The sequence below is a fragment of the Pezoporus wallicus genome, unplaced genomic scaffold, assembly GCF_028554395.1.
Source record: "Pezoporus wallicus isolate ANWC-B61680 ecotype Strahan unplaced genomic scaffold, APGP_CSIRO_Pwel_v1 contig_1851, whole genome shotgun sequence".
NCBI classification, from domain to species: Eukaryota; Metazoa; Chordata; class Aves; order Psittaciformes; family Psittacidae; genus Pezoporus; species Pezoporus wallicus.
Genome location: NW_026635653.1, coordinates 834,427 through 853,996, shown reverse-complemented (window position 1 = coordinate 853,996; position 19,570 = coordinate 834,427). Strand labels below are relative to the sequence as shown.

Sequence of the window (19,570 nt, the reverse complement as noted above, 5' to 3'; positions counted from 1 at the left end):
TGACAATGAAAAGTTGGAAATGTCTTTTCATATTTGTGAAGAATATATTTATTGTTTCATTACAGCTTAAGCCATAGCTCTTATTTTGTGAAATCTCATTTCTTTCAGCAGCCTCTTCCCTCAGAAAGAGCTGCATATTCATTATAGTTTCAAGGGCTTTCTTTGTTCCTACTTGTTTTAATATTTGTTGCCAATCACTTCTTTTGTTGACTGTTCAAAAGTTTGAGAAAATGAATAGTCAAGAATGCAGTGTGTTGCTACCTCCCGCCCTTTGTCACAGTTCTAACCACTGTGCTGTAAGAGTCGTTATTAATGTCTGTCATGTTTGCCTATTAGCTGGAAGTAATCTTTGATCATCTTTGAAGCAAAATGTAGCAACCAAGTCTGGTGTTATAAAAAAAATCACTAATGCCATTGTGAACACGTAGCATAAAGAACATAGAATGTTACATACTGTCATTGATCTGAATCAGTATATTCCCCTGAATTGTGTTTTGTTTATTGTTTTGACAGTAGTGTCAAAGAATTCTTTTTGTGATAATCACATACAGACAAAAATCAGGTCTTATAAAACAGTGCAGCTTTATTTTTAGAAAACTTACAGTCAAAAACATGTGCTTTAGAGATTAACTGGTACAAGGTAGCACATAGCATAAATTCATTGATAGGTGCCATATCTTATGTTTCTGTATCAAGGGGTCTCTTCAGCAAGTATGTCCTAGATTGGACTGCTGTGACCTCCAAAAGGAAATGAAGAGATTGTCCTTTTTGAACCAGGAGATGCAACAGTTAGCTCCCTACACATTTGAGGCCCCTTTTCTGCCTCCGCTGCTTCATCCTCACTGCATTTTCTCCTGGTAGAAGGATGCGATTGTTGAGGAGAAGAGAACAAAACCTCCTGGGCATCTCTGTGCACTCCCTAAGCTCAGGTGTTTGGCTAAAGTGTGTTGTTATTCCCCTTAGTGTGCCGCAATGGCCAATGGGTCACCTCAAAAGGCTGGTTCAAATTTGAGTTCAATGGGAATGTGGTCTGCTACCACACTGATAGCACCTGGAGAGTAATTTCACTTACAGCTTAGTCTTAAGTGCCTGGTGTGAGAGAGAATAAATTGTTCCCTCTGCCCTTCATTCTCTTGCTGTCACACACTGCCACATACATGTAGATCAGCAGAGATGTAGACTGCTAACAGACTGGTGTTTGCCCCTAGTATTGTTTGACCATAAATGTAGTGTTTTTAAACAAGAAAGTATAATGCACGACATTAGCAAATATGAGTTCATGATTGTTTTTTGTAATTGCTTCAAAAGCATTGTGGCAAACTTAATCTCTAACTGATCAAGTAAAATATCTCCATTAGTATCACAAAGCAGCAGTGATTAATTAAGTAGAAACATGATTCAGGTTTTTCTGATTTTTTTTAATTAGATTATGCACAAGATGGTATCAGCATTGTTATGTCAGCTACAATAATGATTTGTTTTCAGAATTCTATCTTAAGAAAAGCACAGTTGCTGTCCTGAATATAATCTTTTTGTCAAGTGTCAGAGGTGAATTAGGAGAATGCTCTGAAGGTTTTAAAGAGCATCGTGTTGTCTGTTTTATTTGGAAACAGAAATATTATCTTAGACAAAAAAAAACCAACAGTGTATTTCAATATTCATTGATGTTTTAATCACTCTGAGAGGGTATCATTTTGTAGTTATCAGAAATCCAGAGTTGAAAGAAACTCAGTCAAAACAAATAATAAAGAAATAATTGAAACCCACAAGATACAAATAATTAAATAAAATACACCCTGTTTTGAATGTATAGGCTTGTCCAACTGTATTCCCAGCTCATGTACTCAGTCCCCAATATGTGTGCTGTCATATTTTATTGAGCATTGTCTGCTTTGTTGTAATACTTTGTGACAGATTATACATTACAGCTATACACAGGATTTGTGTACTGATTTTATTTTTAAAAGATATAATATCTTTTTTGATTGCTGAAATACCACCAAGGTGTATGGAAGATGATTAGCCTAACTAATTGAGAATATTGTGGACCCAGGCATGTTACTACTTCACTGAAGGAAAAGTACAAAAGTTCAGAAGACCAAGCTCTGCTTTTGCAATTAAAATGTATTCCTTGAAAAAAAAAAAAACACCACAAAAAACAACGCAGAAACAAACCACCCAGTGGCAGGCTGTGGTGGCAACAGCCTGAACCTGTGGATGCCCCATCACTGGCAGTGTTCTAGGCCAGGCTGGATGGGGCTTTGAGCAACCTGGTATAGCAGAAGGTGTCCCTGCCCATGGCAGGGTGTTCAGAACTAGATGATCTTTAAGGTCCCTTCCAACCCAACCCATTCTATGCTTCTATAAGTACCCCAAGAGCCTGAGAGAAAATCAAGACAACTTACACCATAAATAGAATGGCAGTCAGGTGAAGAATATAAGATATTTTTCTGGAAAATGCTTTCAAAAGCCAAACCAAGGCAAAGAGTAGAATTTTTATTTTTTTTTTAGGAGTAAGCTTGGGAATTTTCCAAATGCCATGTGGTAGCAGAGGGCTGGGCTTGACAATCAAAGATGCCTCTGCCAGTGTGGTCTGACACCAGAATATCCTGCTTCCAGCATTGCCCCATGACTGATGTTTAGAAGAAAATTAAATCTGTCCATCAAAATGAAAAATGCTTGTCAGAAGGGAAAGCATTTATTCCTGACTTCTGTGGTGATCTGATGTTATTCAGAAATGCAGTCACTTTTTAGTTTTATTTTAAATACAAAGTTACTTCTAAGATTATTCACAATTAATAAATATCAGCAGTTATAGCTCTCTTTGGTGTGTCATCTATAGAATACCTGCTCTAAAGGTACTTTATTCTTTTGGTGTAATAAGAAATTTTATCTAAGAGAGAAAAAAATATGTTCTTGTTTAGAACAAAGCTAATGAAATATATATGTATCAGTTATGTTTGACACTATTTAAGATGGCATACCTCCTTCAGAGCAATTCCAGATCTGCACCAGACACAGCACCTGTCTTTTTTGCCAGTTTCCCCTTTCCAGTAAACCAATTTGCCATCCGTTTGGAGAGTTTTATCTTTGGAGACTGTAAGGTTGCTCCAACACGAAGAAAAGCCATCAGCAGTCTAAAAGAACGATTAACTAAAATTCCTTTATTGTTGCATGTTACATATGAAGTTATCATGAGGAGTGAGTGTGCATTTGCAAATAAATGCATATCCCAGCATTCAGAAGACAGTAACATGAATCAGCTTGGATCCCAGTGGTACACTTGTATTTGAAGATTTTTAATTGGAATTTTGAAGCATGTAAACTCATTTATCATAGCTGCTTTCTATTCTCTGCTAGGGTTTTACATGGCCAATGCAGGTTTCCAAGTCAAACAGAAATTTACATATTGATTTGATTTATGTTGAATGCTTGCCTAGGCTTCTTGACACACCCTTGGTTTACTGTGAGCTTTTCCCTTGCATCTTTAAAAGAATATTGTATTGGTAAATAACATGTAGCCTGACTTTTTTTTTTTTCTTGGTTCAGGAGCTGGTGGAAGAGCAGCTTAGATTTATGCTTCTTTGTAACATAGGAAAACCCCCAAATATATCCATTTAAACCTGAGAGGTCAGGGTTTTTAGAGGTTGCATCATGCCTGTCCTGTAGTTTGGAAAAAAGATGTGGTGTGTGTTTGGAAGCAGTCAGTGTAGGGGCTTATCACATGCAAAAAGAAAACGGAGAAGGATGAAGCCTGTAAAATGAGTTAGAAGCGTTTTTGTGGGAGAGATGCCTAGCTGTCACAGGTTGAATCAAAACATGTTGGTCTTGCTAATAATCACTTACAGTAAGAATTATTTCCAGGATTACTGAATGAAATTGTGTCATTAATTTTGAAGCAAGAGGTGAGAACATCCTGATCACTTCTGTATTTAAAACTGATGATATGCAGGTGTCCAACCATCTGAGGTTGGTGAACTGGTTTTGGGGGCTCTGATAAGGATAACTGTGGATCACCTATTGGCTGAAATTTGTTCTGCTTATATTTTTAGGCAGCGTACAAATTGAAAAAGATTAAAACCATGGGTTTTGACAAGGCAGTTCCATTTCTAAAATAATTTATAATCAACATTTTACATTTATTGCATAATTCACTTCTTTAGATCCTGATCAAATTTTAGAAAGGTAAAATCACTGCTGTTCTAGACTTAATCCCCATGGATTCCATGATGGGACCTCAACTTTACTAGCAATTTAAAACACTAATGGAAGAGAAACGTAATAATGCTGTAATAATTAATTGTGAGCATCTACTGACAGTTACTTTAAGGCACCAACATTGAGAAATCTATTGAAGAAAATAATTGGCAGTATTTCTCTGAAGCGAAAATACAGACTAGCTACCTCATGCAGATCTCAGGAGCACAGGTTTATACATTACAAATGTACTTAAATTGTGTTGTGTTTTAAAATTCTGCTTTTTTGTTGTGCTTATATGCCTGTATTCAGAAATTTTACTAAAACCTACAGAAGCAAATAAAACCAGAACTGTAATAAAACATGCAGAGCTGTCTTTTATGAGAAGCAAATTGTTTGTATGTTTTAGCATCCAAGAATGTAATTAAATATTAATTGTCATGTTCTGGTGAATTGTAGTAGAAAAATTAGTGTGATCACATACAACCAAAAAAAATTACTAATGTACAATGCACATATTTTTGAAAAAATAAACCATACATTTTATGAGGGAGAGGGCAAAGTGAGGTGAAATTCTAAAAAGAATGGACTAATGCAATTTAATAAATCTGTTTGACAGTTTAAAGAGTTCTTCAGACGTAGCTTGATGATTAAGCGTGTGTTCCATTTGACATACAAATAGACAACACAAGCTCCTTGTTACCTCTTAATGTTACAAAATATTATCTGTGAAGTTATAGCATTTGTTTTTTTTAATGCAGAATGAATTTCCTGAGATTCTAGAGCCAAGTCTCTGAATAACTCAAAATTAATTTTAAATGGGCCTGATAATTTTTTTACCTGGCATACCTTTTGTCACAAATGATTTAAAAATGTGAAACCTTCAACTTTCCATAATTAAAAACTTGGCTGATTTTTAATTAGCCTAAGAAATGAAACTATAATTAAAATTATTTATTGATTTACAGCAACTCATCTTGATTGTAGAACAGAGTTGAAATCCAGGATGTCTGCTTTAGTCTATAAAGTGAAATTTAGGCATAATTTAGAAGCTTAAATCCAGAAGGTAATTCAGGGGCTCTTTCTCAAATGACTATGCAATACTTAAATATGTATAACTCAGCAGGCAAAATCGTGCTCTTAAGATTTTCATGGCCACCAGCATACAACCAAAATGCTTTATCTCCACTATCTCTTGTGCACTAAACCCACAAGGGACTCACCCCTGAAGGATTTGCTTTAGCATACTAATCACCCATGGGCAGCACAAAGCACAGAAGCCAAAGTCCGTCTTCCTTGCATTTAGAGGCTACCTCTTGCAGTCATAGCACCCTCTCAGAATGTGGGACCTCAGCCTCTTCTTTAACCTGAGAGAAGTCAAATCCACATCTTCTGATTTCCCAATATGCTCTTACCTCTAGATAATGGTGGAAGTCCTTCCATGCATGTCCTGATGAAACCGAGCCATTGGTACTCTGTCACCAAGCAAAATCCCTAGTGCCAGGAGGAGAGGACTTGCTTCTATGGTCCTTCTGTGGTAGTTTGGGCTGTGAGGTGGGAGGAATAAATTCTGGGATCTCTTCCCTGGTCTGCTCATTACATATTTTTTAATTCATCTTGCCATATTTTGCAGTGGAAAATATGGATCTTGTTGAACTTCTGCAATCCATCGTAATTTCCAGTGAAAGCTTTGGTAACTCTTGCTCTTCTCTTGCACATGCTCTTCCCTTGTGTGTCACTATATTTGACACTTCAGATTTTTTTGTTTGCACACTAAGGACTCTGGATACCAAACACAGTGGTGGTGTTTCCACCAGATGGCAGGGCTGTTAAATGCTGGGTATTCAAATCCTATGTGCTTGTGTACGTCTAGACCACATACTGTGTTGTCCATGTACGACCGTTGACATTGAGTAGTAAGATCCTGGTCTACAGTTGGTACCATCTCTACTCCTTAATGGTTGAATTTGTTTGTTCATTGCTCATTGTAGAACTTCAAGGTCTGTAGTCTTAAAGTACTTATTCCCTACACACCTCATTCACACTTCACAAAATACCTTTTTGGGATATAGAACAATAATGAGGAAGCATAGCTTGCTGTTTTACATTGTGCTTCATGTAAAATTATTCAGCAAACCTTTTCTATAATGAATATGTATAATAAATCTTCAGCTTGTCACAGCTCTAATCATGAATGGAAAAGAGAAAAGATATCATATTATTCAAATAGATCTAATGAAAGGAACTGATTCATTTAAACCTCTGCCATTTCTTGTGCATTTCCCTCAATTTCATTCCCACTGCATTTCCATCATGTTTTTCATCCAGTTTGAAATATAAACTTTTTCCATCTTACTTAGCAGATCAATCTCGTAATGATTAAAGATTTAAGATATGTTTCCATCCTTCTTTAAAAAAAACAGAATAAAAGATGTACGCTTACTAGTGTACTGAACCAACATTTGTCCACTATACAGTGGAAAATGAGCTCTATAGTAAAACTGCTGACCCAACATTAATTTACAGCTTGCATAAGCAGGGTCAGTATAATAAAGCTTCTTCAGTGCTTATAAGCTATAAATAGGATGCATTTGTCAATTGCCTTGCCTATGCAAAATGTACTTGCTTTCCACCCTGCACCTGTGTGCATTTATGTTTCTTAGAATAGCAGTGGCAATGTTTCTGTTCAAATACTTTGTCCATCTTTCAAAACTCAGAAGCCCCTCCATACTTCATTAGAGTCATGCTATCAAACTTTTGTCACCTGAGCACATCAATAATACAGTTTCAAAATACCTGTTTTCTTATAAATATACTGATCTACCAGTGGTCAGGCATGTCTTTTGATTATTTATCTCTGAAACTCTTTCATATGAAACTCTTGCAATGACAGTCTAAGACAGCTTGCTTTTTGTATGTTCCGGCACCTCTCTGAGAAGCATGCCTAATACAGGTTCATGAAATGCCTAAAATTAAATGCAAATAAGGTGTCTAAGTTGGGAAGACTGGATTCCAGTTTCCCAATTTTCTAAACTGGGTTATGCCCATAAGTTAAACCCACAAAAATCTATAGAAATTGGCCACAGTAAGCCCCTGTTCCTCCCAGACTATACACCTGTTCTGCAAGGTAAAATGACCTTACCTGTCTTTCTTGATAAAATATTTCCAGTTAAAAATTTTTCATTTTTCTTCTAATTTTTCCTACCCACACTGGGAAAAAAAAAAAAAAAGGATGATGAAAAAATTCCTCTAACAATATCTGTGGAACATTTGATTCTCCTTTGAGTTGCTGAGATGGCCTGTTGAATTTTGTGTAAATGTAAAAGCAGAGTACAGTGCTGCTGTACTGCATAGGTGCTAAGGAGGTCTTAAAGGATAGTGAGATGGACTTCATAGCTGTGTGGACTTGTGCTGTTACAAGGGCTTCAAACTGGCTTGAACAAAAATAATCATTGGAACAGAAAAAATGAATGGGTGAGCACAGTTTCTCCTAGGTGGATTATGGATCTAGTACAGAACTGTTTGGCTGCTTCAAGATGAATTTTTAGTTTCAGGCCAACTGAAACTATATTTTGAGTTGTTAGTGTATTCTCTCAAGGGGCCAGCCACTGGTTCTAAGGATAATACTTATCTGTGACAAGTAGGAATACTAGTTCTAACCAGCAAAAGAGGTTATAGTTTCTTGGTTATGGCTATTTGTGTATTTACATTTAGGGGCAAAATTGTCCTACTCTGGCAGCTGCTGCTTGCTCTGTGTAAAGGAATATTTTGTGAGTATAACAGTATTATATGACGGCATTTTAAGATCAAGTTGTTAGAAACTTGGACTACTGTAGGCAATCTGTTTTGCGTGTTTCAGAGGATTGTGTTCATGTACCCTTTGCTGACATGGGATTTTTTTCCATTTGTTTCATTTTTGGTACCTGCTTCATATTTCAGTTTGGTGCTTTTCAGACATGAGATTGAAATAAAGCAATTCTAAATCATTAATTCTCTTCATTTTCAGTATAAAGAATTATGAATGGGGAGTAGAGTCAGTGACTTCAGCACAGTTTTAAACCCTTTTGGAGACAAGGTTGCTTCAAATTATTAACAGGGTTGTTTGATATGTTTTCTTTCAGCTCTAGTGGAGATAAGAGTATCTTTCCCTCAGCAAAAGTGTAGAACTTGAGTGCTTACCAACATGCATCTATTTATTTCTTTAGTTGTAAATATTAGAATGGGAGCACTCACAGCCACTCACCATCTAACATGGCTAAGCCAGGGCACACTGCAGCAGTCTCAGGGTTTCACACGCCATTCTAGAATGTATGGATAAGCTTATAATGCTCCATGCTGCCCTTTGCAAATAATGGATGGAGAAAAGAATGTGGTTCCCTCCTCACAGAGGTCTTGGCAATACAAAACACCTCTCATGAGTTCAAGGGAAGTTTATTTTGCTGACAGTCATTATTGTTTAGACATCATTACACATGTCACTTGAAAAAGGAGATAAGAAAAATGGGACCTGAATGTGCCCTGCCCATAGGTTTATATACATGAGAAGAAGCAGAGGATCCTGTATGAATTATCATTCAGCATGGATGCTGCCATTTTACATTGCCAGGAGAATAACTTTATCCACCTGTTCTGGAGTTCAAGGATTTCATGTTGAGAGAGAGGCAAGACACAATGGATAAAAAAAACAACTTGTTTATTACTATAGGAAAAGATAAGGAGGAAGAGCCAGCAAAGGGTAAAAGAAACAGTGATGGATATTTTTGGTGACTGTTTATCTTACCAACCCCAAAGACCACGTGATGACAATCAGGAAACCAGCTCTGAGAGACATCACCACAGTGCAAGGTGGCAGGCTCAACCTTAGCAGGTGTCCCCACAACACTGACCTGGGTGGTATGAGGATCTGCCTCCCAGCATTCCATGAGGCTCGGGCTTTTATACTAACAAAAATGCACACTCATTCTGACTCGGGGGGCCAGCCTATGTTGGAGGAAGCAGCCAGCAATATCTAGAAAGGTCTCCAAGGGTCAGGACTTTTCTGGGGAGTTCTAAAGTGGAACTTTCCAGATAGAAACTAAAGCTGGACTTTCCAGGGAGCAGCCAAAGCAGGACTCTCCAGGGAGGAGCCAAAGCGGGCAAACGGTGCTTTCCTATCTTTCTTTGTTTCACCATGGACCGTTATCTATTGTCCCTGACGCACCACCTTTTTCATTATTATTTTCTTCTCACTAACAGGTTATTCATCAGCTTAGACTTTCAGAGAATGAGAGTGTGGCTCTGCAAGAGCTTCTAGATTGGAGGAGAAAGCTGTGTGAAGAGAGAGAAGACTGGCAGCAAATCTTGCACAACACTGAGCAAAGAATCACAGCCCCACCTCCACCCCCTTGTAAAAAGCCAACGCTGCTTAAGAAGGTAGAAGATACCTCCTGCAACAGACTCTCTTCGGGCATATGGGATTCCACCATGTGATTCAGATATGTGTGTTTGTGGACTGTTAGGAATGAAACCATCTAAAGACTTCAATCTGCGCTATCAGCAAGTTCTCTTCCCTTCACAAAGTGTGCAGGGATTTTTTATAAGCACTCTTTCAAGAGCACAGGATGGAGGAGCTGTTTGTACATGTGTGTGTTTGTTCTTTTCATATATATACACATATACATCTGTGACTTTATATATGTATGCATGTGTGTATATATATATGGAGACAAACTGCGCTGTAAGTACCTAGTTTAAAAGTACAAGACAGTCACTTAGAGTTTTCCTGTGGACAGTGAAGAAACTCTGTTAAGCAAATGATGATGGGGAGAAGTGTCTGACAGGCATTTTAGAGAGATCAGGAAAGACTATGTGGACACTGTACAGCTGTTTTATATAGTACAAAAATATGATGTTTCTTGTTCCCTAATGAATGGTTTTATTATATTACATGTACACATATATATATATTTCTTTGTAGATGTCTGTGTTCTATTGACGTTGCAAACCTGAAGATTATTTACATGTTTATTACTGGTCTTTTATAACTTCATGCAATTGGTGCTGTTGTTACTTCTTCAAAATACAGGTACTACATTCAGTACTTGCATTTTTCTTTCATAGTTTAACAACATACCAAACAGTTTCAACACTGTGTTTTTTTTTCTCAGAACTGGCAATATCCTTTCTAAAATCTAATTCTGAAATTCTTGCAAAGCTTCTATATACAGGTGTGATTTGATGCTGTTCACAGCCATGAATTAGAGAGAATGACTTTCTTCTTGTGGACCTATGTTTCTGAATGTGTGCAGCTACATCTCAAATCTTATTTCATTCCGGGTTATGTAAAATAATTAGGCACTTATTTAGATTATAAATATGGTTTGAAATTCATACCTGATTATGCATAAGATCAAGTGTCAGTGGAAAGATACATAATGGTAATGAGGTATGAAAATAAGGCTGTGATTTACTGTTACAAGCCAGAAGGTTTTATGGAGATGGGTATATCAAAGGATTATGTCCTTACGGTGGTACAGTAATGCATTTATACCTCAAATTTCATGTAATGAAATGCGTTCAGAAATTGAAGCATTCTGGTGTGCAAACATGAGTTCTGAGTAGTAACATTAATTTATGAAAAACATGATGCTGGAAACTTACTAGCTACTGCTCAGCAGTCTTTGAAATACTGCTTTGCCACTAAAAGGTGTAATTTTTATATATATACGCAGGTATTTTGTCAGGGACTGCTTATTTTAAGTTCTTAAACTATGTAGAGCCAGTGTGAAACACTTTCCTTGGCTGTTTGCCCCATTCCTATTGGGATCCAGGAAAAAGTGCTTGTAATTTTGCAAGTGGATTTAAAAATAATATTTTCAAATGTAAGCTAGGTTTAAAAAAGTGAGCACGTCCTTGTTTGGAAGTTGTTAGGAAACTTTAAAAAAAAAAACAAAAAACAACAAAAAAAAACCTGCTTGGAGATGTAGGTTTTCCCATCATGTTTAGCAGAAGCTTCAGACAGGCTGAATAGCAAAAAACTCAAATTATTCCCATGAGTATCATCAAGCCATAGCAGAATTAAGCACCTTCACTTGCTGGAGATGAAAAATGACATTTTGAGTGGAGAAGGAAGGAGAGACACAAGGTTAGCTCAGAATTTTACCTTGTCACTGTTAGCTTCATAGAAATCCTCTCTGTTAAGATTACCCATTTCTATTTCATGGGGAAGCAGGGACTCTGGAATCTGAATTGTACCTTTAGCTGATGTAAATGGTCATAGATCATTACTTTATCTAGGAGGGACAGCTAACCACTGTGAGGTTATGCAGAAAACATCTCTCACCTGTTACACAATTATGTCAAAATAAGGCTTTGCCTGGAAAAATTTGAGGTTTCTGTCTTTTCAGGTAACCAGGGACTCAGAGATCCCTGTGCAAAAGATCCCTGGATGCATGAGAGCTAATTAACATGACCTTGCAACTACATTGCTTCCAGGGTGCAAGTTGTTACCCTTACATGGCACAGCATCACTGTGCATAGCCATAACAGCATCTACCCAGCTAGCTTAGGAATCCTGAACACCTCACTGCACTGAGACATGCAGACATGCCCTCAGGCTTATCACTCCTCAAATGGGCCTGGCAAATGGCCCTCTTATAAGCAAACTTGCGAACTAATGCCCACTACCTGACTTGGCAGCTGGTAGCCATCAGTCCACAGCAGCCTGGCAGTTTAGCGCAAGCTGTAAAAACTGACTGAGAAGCCAGTTTAAATCATGCCAAGATCCTGGCTGCAGCAGTGAGCTGGCTCTCGGTCACCAAGCTGACTCTCTGTAAGGTGAGCTTGTGTATCTCCAGATGATACTGTTACTGCTGCATTTGTAACGTGGGAGTATTTTGAGGGGAGAGAATACATTTGTCAAATGGAGTTTAAAATGGAGTTTTAAATAGGAAATAGTACGAATGCACATTATAGTATTTGCAGTCTTTATTAAAAGTTGTGATAGGGCTGTGATCAGCCTCAGCTGCAGGAGCTCGAATGGGGTCTAAGGAAGGTTTTTACTACTCTTTCACAGTCTGTATTGTGCCCTCTTACAGCAATATGAACCAAGTGTGGAAAAAAAGTATGTAGATTTTCTAGCAGTTTTATCAATACAGTTACACAGGAGAAGCCAGTACAAACCTGATTCAGGCAATCTGAATCTCCAGACAATAAGCAAAGCAGATTATCCCCACCCCTGTGCAGAAGACCTTTGTTCTATTATTCACAAATTCGGGTAAGACATATTTTTCTGGGGGCCTTCCTTAAAGCATGTTACCAGAGTGCAATACAACAAACTAAATAGCAGAAGATATGAGAACTTTTTTTACAACATAGTTATTAATTCCAGGTTATGTAATGTTTAGTTTTTTACTTGGGAGGATTTTTCAGGCTATTCCATTAAAATATAGTACTATAGGAATAAAATATTTGTGTTACAACATGTTTTAAATATCTCTCTAATGGCAGCAAGACACTCCAGAGTGTGACTTATGATGTCATAATTCACACCTAGTGTGTTCATTGGTCCCTTGGCCTTTGGCCTCATGCCTAACAATGCAGTTGGTAGGGAATTATTATACCATAATTCACACCCTACTGTGTCTTATTGCTTAAATAACCATACCCCCAGAGGTATCTTAAAACTACCATTAAAGTTTATATTGTGTATCAAAATGTGTTTACAGGGCTGGGAAAATATACTGTTGACATTTTGAAATGTTGTGAAGTAGTTTTAGCAGAACTGTACAGTGCTTGTAAATTAGTCTCCCCAGTGGAGTATGCACCAGCCAATTGCAGTATTTCTTGAGTATATGAAGTCCTCTCATGCACATTAAAAAATAGCTTATACACAAAAAAATAAGAAAGCCTTATGAATTTAATATTCTAAAGGGAGAGATTAAACTCTGTGAGCATGCTAATGCCCTTAATATCCAATGAACAATCTAAAACATATTTGCAATAAAGCAGTTTCAGGAAGCTGGGATTATCATCAGATAATCACTCCTCCACATTGTGCCTTATTGCTTCATTTTTAATATACAAACAAAACTTCTAAAAAATCAGCCTGTCCTTCAGTATAAGGTAAGAAGAATCAAATGCATTTTTATACTTTAAAAAGTCACTGGTCTTATAGCCAAGGGAATTCTGAAACCAGATTAAACCACAATAAAAGAAAACAGCTGTTGGCATGAGAAATTTTTAAAGCTTGTAAACCTTACTTGTTACTCCTGAAATAGCACTTGGTGGTTTTTAGTTGCTGTAGTTACATTCCTTTTGAAGATTATAAGCAAAACAGCTTTTAAAAACTGATTTAGATGTTCAGAGAAATACATGCACCAATATTTTACAAAAGAACGGTGTACAGCATGAAGTGATAAGCCTTTTAAAAATTTGTATTGTTTACAAAACAATAGTATGATTGTTGAATAAGTGAATTACCTATTTGCCAGTGATCCTTTTTTTTTGTTCCTTCTAAAAGGTTGACTTATTTTCATTAATAACTTTATTATACTGCAGATCCTTTGTGTGTGGAACAAAGTTCATTAACTTGCTAAGAAAGCGTAATGGATTGTAGCATAGTTCTAAAGTGATAGTAATAGCCATATTCATTGTAGTCTTTAATTCTGCTCTATAGTATTGACATCCCTAGTAATCCTGTGATTATAAAGCCTGCTAATATCTGAAATGCTCTGAGGAACCTAAGATAAGTTTTGCCATTTGCTTGTTAAACAATAAATGTACTTAAACTCTGTATAAGTCAGTTTTCCAGAATGATATTAAACATTTCATGGCTTTGTGTTCTAAATATATAGTTTTTCATGAGAAAACACCACTTGAACATAACCATTTGTCAGTAGCTGAACAAAACAGAAGGGTGTATAAGGGATGCTTCTCTTCCAGTTTTGCTGTTCTCTGTATACTCAGGATTTTCATTTTGAGAAGGAAATAAATCCCAGTGCTGGCTTGTACTGTGGCTGTGAAAATTAGATCGTTAGCAAAGACTGTCTGTCCTCCCACTTTTGGTTTGGCCCTTTTCCTGGCCACATGAATGCACATTGGGTCTGGCCGAATCATTGATTTTTCTATGAGGTGTCTTAGGCAAAGATTTTGTCAAGTCATGATTTGACTTTTTGAGGATTTTTTATTTATTACAGTAAACAAGAAAACCCATCTTGAATTAGCTAGAACTATTTACTTCAACCTTAAGTGGCTTGTTTTGGTTCTCATATGTGTGAATAAAATTGCTTCTTACCCTTTCTTATTTCCTTTCCTGTCAACTTAGGCTAATTTTCAAAAAGAATTTTATGCTGAAAAGAAGTGGTGAAATTAAATTATAGAATAACCTTTAGGTTTAACTTTTGAAATGAAATGTTTTCTTTTAAAAATACTGAAATATTCCATTTCAGTATTTTCAACAGATTTTTCACCTTTTCTATCTGAAATTGTTTGCTGAATGCATCTGCATTTACATATAATTTCAACTCTTCACAGACATATCTTTTTCATAAATCTACTCTTCTCTGAGAAGACCAACGAATGAATATTTAGTTTAAGACGCAGGCGAACTGTTAAAGTCCTTAGAAGCATTAACAGGAAAAACTTCACAAGCATGAATATACTGCTATCGTAGCAAAGTTCATTTGATAACCATTAGCTAATCCTTTTTTGCCCTCATTGTTTTTATTTGGGCTTTAGCCCCTTTTCAGTATACATGGATATATAGTCACCTGTCTCCTGGTATTCATTAGACTGCTGAAAGAAAAGTGGCGGAGCTGTCATACACTCCCAAGGAAAAGGGGGAAATGTGGTCCAGGCTCTTTCTAATTACTCCTAAATATAAATGACTTGAATATTTCTGAAAATTGGAATTGCAATGGAACTTTCTCAACTCTCTAGATGTGAGCAAACCACTAAGCTAGAAAGCTGTGTTAATGAAATAGTCACAGCTATTAAATGAATGGCTATGGAGGTATAGCTCCTTTATCTCACAACATAGTGTTTATTAACTTGGTGGTCAGGAAAATATTCTAAAACCTAGGGGAGATGATTTTACATCCTTTCAGGAAAACAACTCCATGTGGATCATTTGAATTAAAACCACCTTTAGCTGTTTTCAGTGCAGACCCTCCATAATAGAGTGATCTGAGCCTCAAAAATCAAATAAGCAAGGGGATGTCTAGTGTTTCAGTGTGACAAGACTAGGACAGAAGAACAGTTGCCTTGTGAATGGGTAAATTTGGGTAAGTGCTGTGGTAATCTCCAGATGCTGTGACTTCCCTCATGTTTCTGAACAACACTCTGAGGCTAGATTTTGTCTAAATCCTTGTTTTATGAGTCTAGTCCCATCCAGACTGTGCAGTTAAGAATTATCTTGAATTGAAGTTACTCCCCTGATAATCTTTATTATATTTAACATGTCTGCTAAAAGTATTTATTCAACTCTGGCATTTACTGATGTAGCTCTCATGTCTGTAATGTGAACTTAGCTTTTAGAAAAGAAAAAAATTATTTTAAAAGGACAACATGAAAATAGGTGCATTTGAAACATATATTCTGGGTTCCTGCTGAGGTCTGGGCTCCCTGAGCCTTAGAGTTAGCATAAGTAACATGCTAGATGCCATATCATCAAAGACCAAGACAGCAACACAAAAGTAGCTGTTAAAGACTTTCCTATGCCTTGATTTTCTGCCATTTATAATCACTGTGTGCTCATCAGGTATGAGCAGTTACCAAGATCAGACATCAAACAGCTGGAAAAACATGCATCTTTTATCTCCTGGGGGAGACAAACAACAACATCCAGACTTCTCTGAGGTGGAAAAAACATTCTGTTTAGTTGATAAAAGGCATAATGATGGATGCCTTATGTCAGGTATCTCATGTAGATGTTCTTACTTTTCTATACCAGATATCATTCCCTTAGACATTCTGCAGCAGGCTTATTTGTTCAAAAGACACATTGATTTGTAGCTGAGGAATGTGGGTATAGTTTAGGTCCATGATTTTACAAAGATCTTCAGTTCAGTTCAGGATTTGACCTCAGCCTGTTTTTAAGGCACACATTTGCTGATTTCTGTATATGTACAGAAGTCCTTCCTCAACATCCAAATAATCTCTGCAAAGATAAAAATAAAAAAATAAAAAAGCAAAGAATCATTGTAAATCTGTAGATTAGTCTTTCATTTAATCCCTGCATAAGGAAAAAAGAAAAGGGGGGTTAGATTTTGGGGAGGATTTATCTCTAGTAAGGAAGTTAACCCAAAAAACAGGAAGTTTGGAAATTGCTGAGCCAGCATAGTAAATTTTCCCAAAGTTCCTAAACCTCCCTGCTCCTTATGTGCTAAAGCACTGGGACACTTTCTTCAAGAGAAGTGGTGCCTGACCTTTAAGAATGAGAGTACAGGCATGTGTGAAGTCAGTGTCCTTGAAAATATTTCCAAAGTAAAAGACCTAGGCAAAGACAAAATAATCCTTGAGGTAAACAGGCAGCTGCCCAGGATTTCACTGACAGTTAGCAATTGTTATCCAGAACTTGTGGAGTATGTGTAAAATTATAAAGGGTAAAGATGAAAAGCACTGAAAGGGCTGAAGAGGGGGAGGAGCAAGAAACCAGACCTCTAGTAAGCTAGTCAGCTTTATTTATTTTATTTGCTCTGTTTCCTTTTACCCCATTCTAGCAGTAGGAGAAAATACTTAACAAGTGCCTGGAAGATGAGAAGGTTAGCAAACAGCACATATGGTGTTCCCAGAAACAGTATGTATCATTCCACAACATTTTCTTTCTTAATAAGGTAACTGAACTGGCAGAGAGCATCAAAAGCCTTATTAACGTTAAAGGAGAAATCAGCTACTGGGTTGGGGTTTTTTCTGCGTCCTGTCACATTCTATAAACAAGCTGAAGAAATAAGGGCTGTCATAGAGAAACTTAGGTTGGAAAAGACAACTGGAGGATTGGTTCTCTGTGACTGCACTTCTGTGAGCAGAGGCCTGCATGGGGCTGGATTTCTTCTTACGCCTGTGAACCCTCATGTTCTCCCAGCAAAGCTGCTTCCTATCCAGTCAGCCCCCAGCCTGTACTGGTGCACAGGGACTTTCCACTGGGGATGTAAAACTTAAATTTATTTTGGATCAGTGTTAAGTTTCTGCCAGCCCATTCCTTCAGGCTGCCAGCATCCACTGAATATCAGCCCCATCCTCCAAAGCTTCACTGAAATACTGACTCCTCTTAATCCCAGCACACACACAGAACTTGCTGTCTATTATCCACAAATTTAATGATTTTTCCACTCATTGATAAAGACAGTATTTCCCCCAATACTAACCCTGGAGGAATGCTACTATTTGGCTGACAATTGGTCTTTGTGCTGTTGTCACATGCTTTGAGCCCAATGGCCCAGCCAATTTTTACCCACCTTGAAGTTCACCTACTGGAATCATATCTTCTCAATTTGTCTGTAGGGTGCTGTGGTATACAGCAACCTTGGTTCACAATGACTATAAACAGGTGTTTGAGAATAAGTTTTTAGAAAGTAGTCACTGGCAAAAGAGCAGGAAAATGAGATTCCTCATGGGATCTCTTCTTACAAGACATCTGAGACCAACTCCTTTTTCCAAATATTTGCTATCTGAGTGGATGGCTGAGCAGGAAGAACATATATAAAACTGAGACCAAACTCAAATGCACTTGTAAGAGCCCTGGAAAAGAAGTCAAAGTGATGATACAAAAACTGCCAAAGGTTTTCCCACCGTGCAGGAAGAGATGCTCATTTCTCTCTCAGTGTAGAAAAGCATGCCCACAAACTCAGAGACAGCAGCGCTTCAAGACTTACAGCTGTCTAGAAAGGCAGGGAAAAGATGAGTTTTGGAAGACCATGTCTGGGAACCGGGGGAGTCTGTGTGTAATGCACCAAGTTGGTGAGCTGTGGTACACAGCACTTGGCATGAAAACAACTGTGTTGTCATAATTGTGGTATTCCACAGATATATACTTTGTGAATGCGTGTGTCTCTTTTGGTGTCTGTGTTTGTAAATTTAACATGTATTACTTAGTAGGTATGACTACAAACAAACCCCTTATAGGAACATTGGGATTCTCCATTCAACCTTGACAAATAACACAGATGTTGTTCCGTTGTATGTCCTCATCATGTTAGAAATGTCCTCTTTTCCCTGTAAAACCCATGCATGATGGCTCTGTAACCTATTATTTGGAGAAATAATACTTCCCATGTCCCCCTGTCCTTTTCACACAAAGAAATAAAACGTGGGTAGGAGTTCTGTGCAAGTTTTAGCTCTGTTTGGGTACAATCAGAGAACGTTTCAAAGGTACCACTGGACAAGGAAGTAGCTTCACAAGACCATGACAGCTGAAGACAAGCAAAAAAGTGATTTTTGTCTCTCCTTTTCAGTGTTATTCTGTTTAGAGAAAGAAGACTCTGTTTTCTTATATTTGATACAAACAATGACATACATTATGACAGTAAAAAAGGTTTTGAAACTGCCAACAGCCATGAGTTATCTTTTTTACAGCCACATGCTGCTATCGAAGATCTGTTTCGTTTTGTTGAAGCTTTGACATGAAGATACCACCTTTAAAATACAATAAAGTAAACGTCTGTAATCATTTAGCTTTCAAGGGCTGTGAGATTGCTAGCTAAGGGTGAGCTGTGACAGCTCTCTAGCAGGTGATGAAGCTGTGAACTTCATTTCCCCACAGGATTTCAAACAGCCAAGCTGTAGCAAAAGTGCTCACTTAATTTAAGCATTGAATGTTGTCCCATGTATAGAAGACAAAAGATACGCTGCTGCTTTCATAAATGTTCTTCTGAATTATAAATGGTTACTTAATAGATATGACAATGTCTCTCACCTTTACTGAGATTAGCTGGTCTTGAAGAGGCTACTTCACTATCAGAAACAAGTGGGAACCACCATAGAAAGTCTTTCCCACAGCTTGTCAGGTCAAGTGACTAGCTCTGAGAACTCATTATGGCCTCTAATAAAAGCACAGCTCTTGCTTCTAATCACAGAACCTAGTTTAGCACAATTCCTAATTTAAACACATGTAAACACATTGAGGGATATAAACCCCAGAAGTTATGACCCAAGAGCACTTGCAATTGGAAGGGGTCACTCAGACACATGGAAGTTTTTGATTTTAATCTGATCATTGACCTCCATAGCAGTGAACTTTATGCAAAGTGTGCCCTAAAAACGTATGTAGACAAGATTCTTGTGGTTTTGGAAGTTTTGCTTTTTCTCCTGGTTACAAAGTAAGAGTCAGGAAAATAACCATTTTAAGCATCAAACATTAAAATGTAGTGGTGTAAATGTGAAGTGGTGAGCAATCAGG

The 19,570-nt window shown here is 37.4% G+C and overlaps 1 protein-coding gene across 4 annotated transcripts in view; it reads left to right on the top strand.

Moving 5' to 3' along the window:
* The window catches only part of MYO16 (myosin XVI), a 388,271-nt gene extending 378,465 nt beyond the window's left edge, over window positions 1–9,806 (top strand). For all 4 annotated transcript variants that reach the window (XM_057397231.1, XM_057397226.1, XM_057397227.1 and 1 more), the window contains one exon: window positions 9,433–9,806. In XM_057397231.1, the coding sequence (XP_057253214.1) occupies window positions 9,433–9,666 (234 nt within the window). In that variant the 3' untranslated portion in view covers window positions 9,667–9,806. The remainder of the gene's footprint in view (window positions 1–9,432) is intronic.
* Window positions 9,807–19,570: the final 9,764 nt, after the last annotated feature.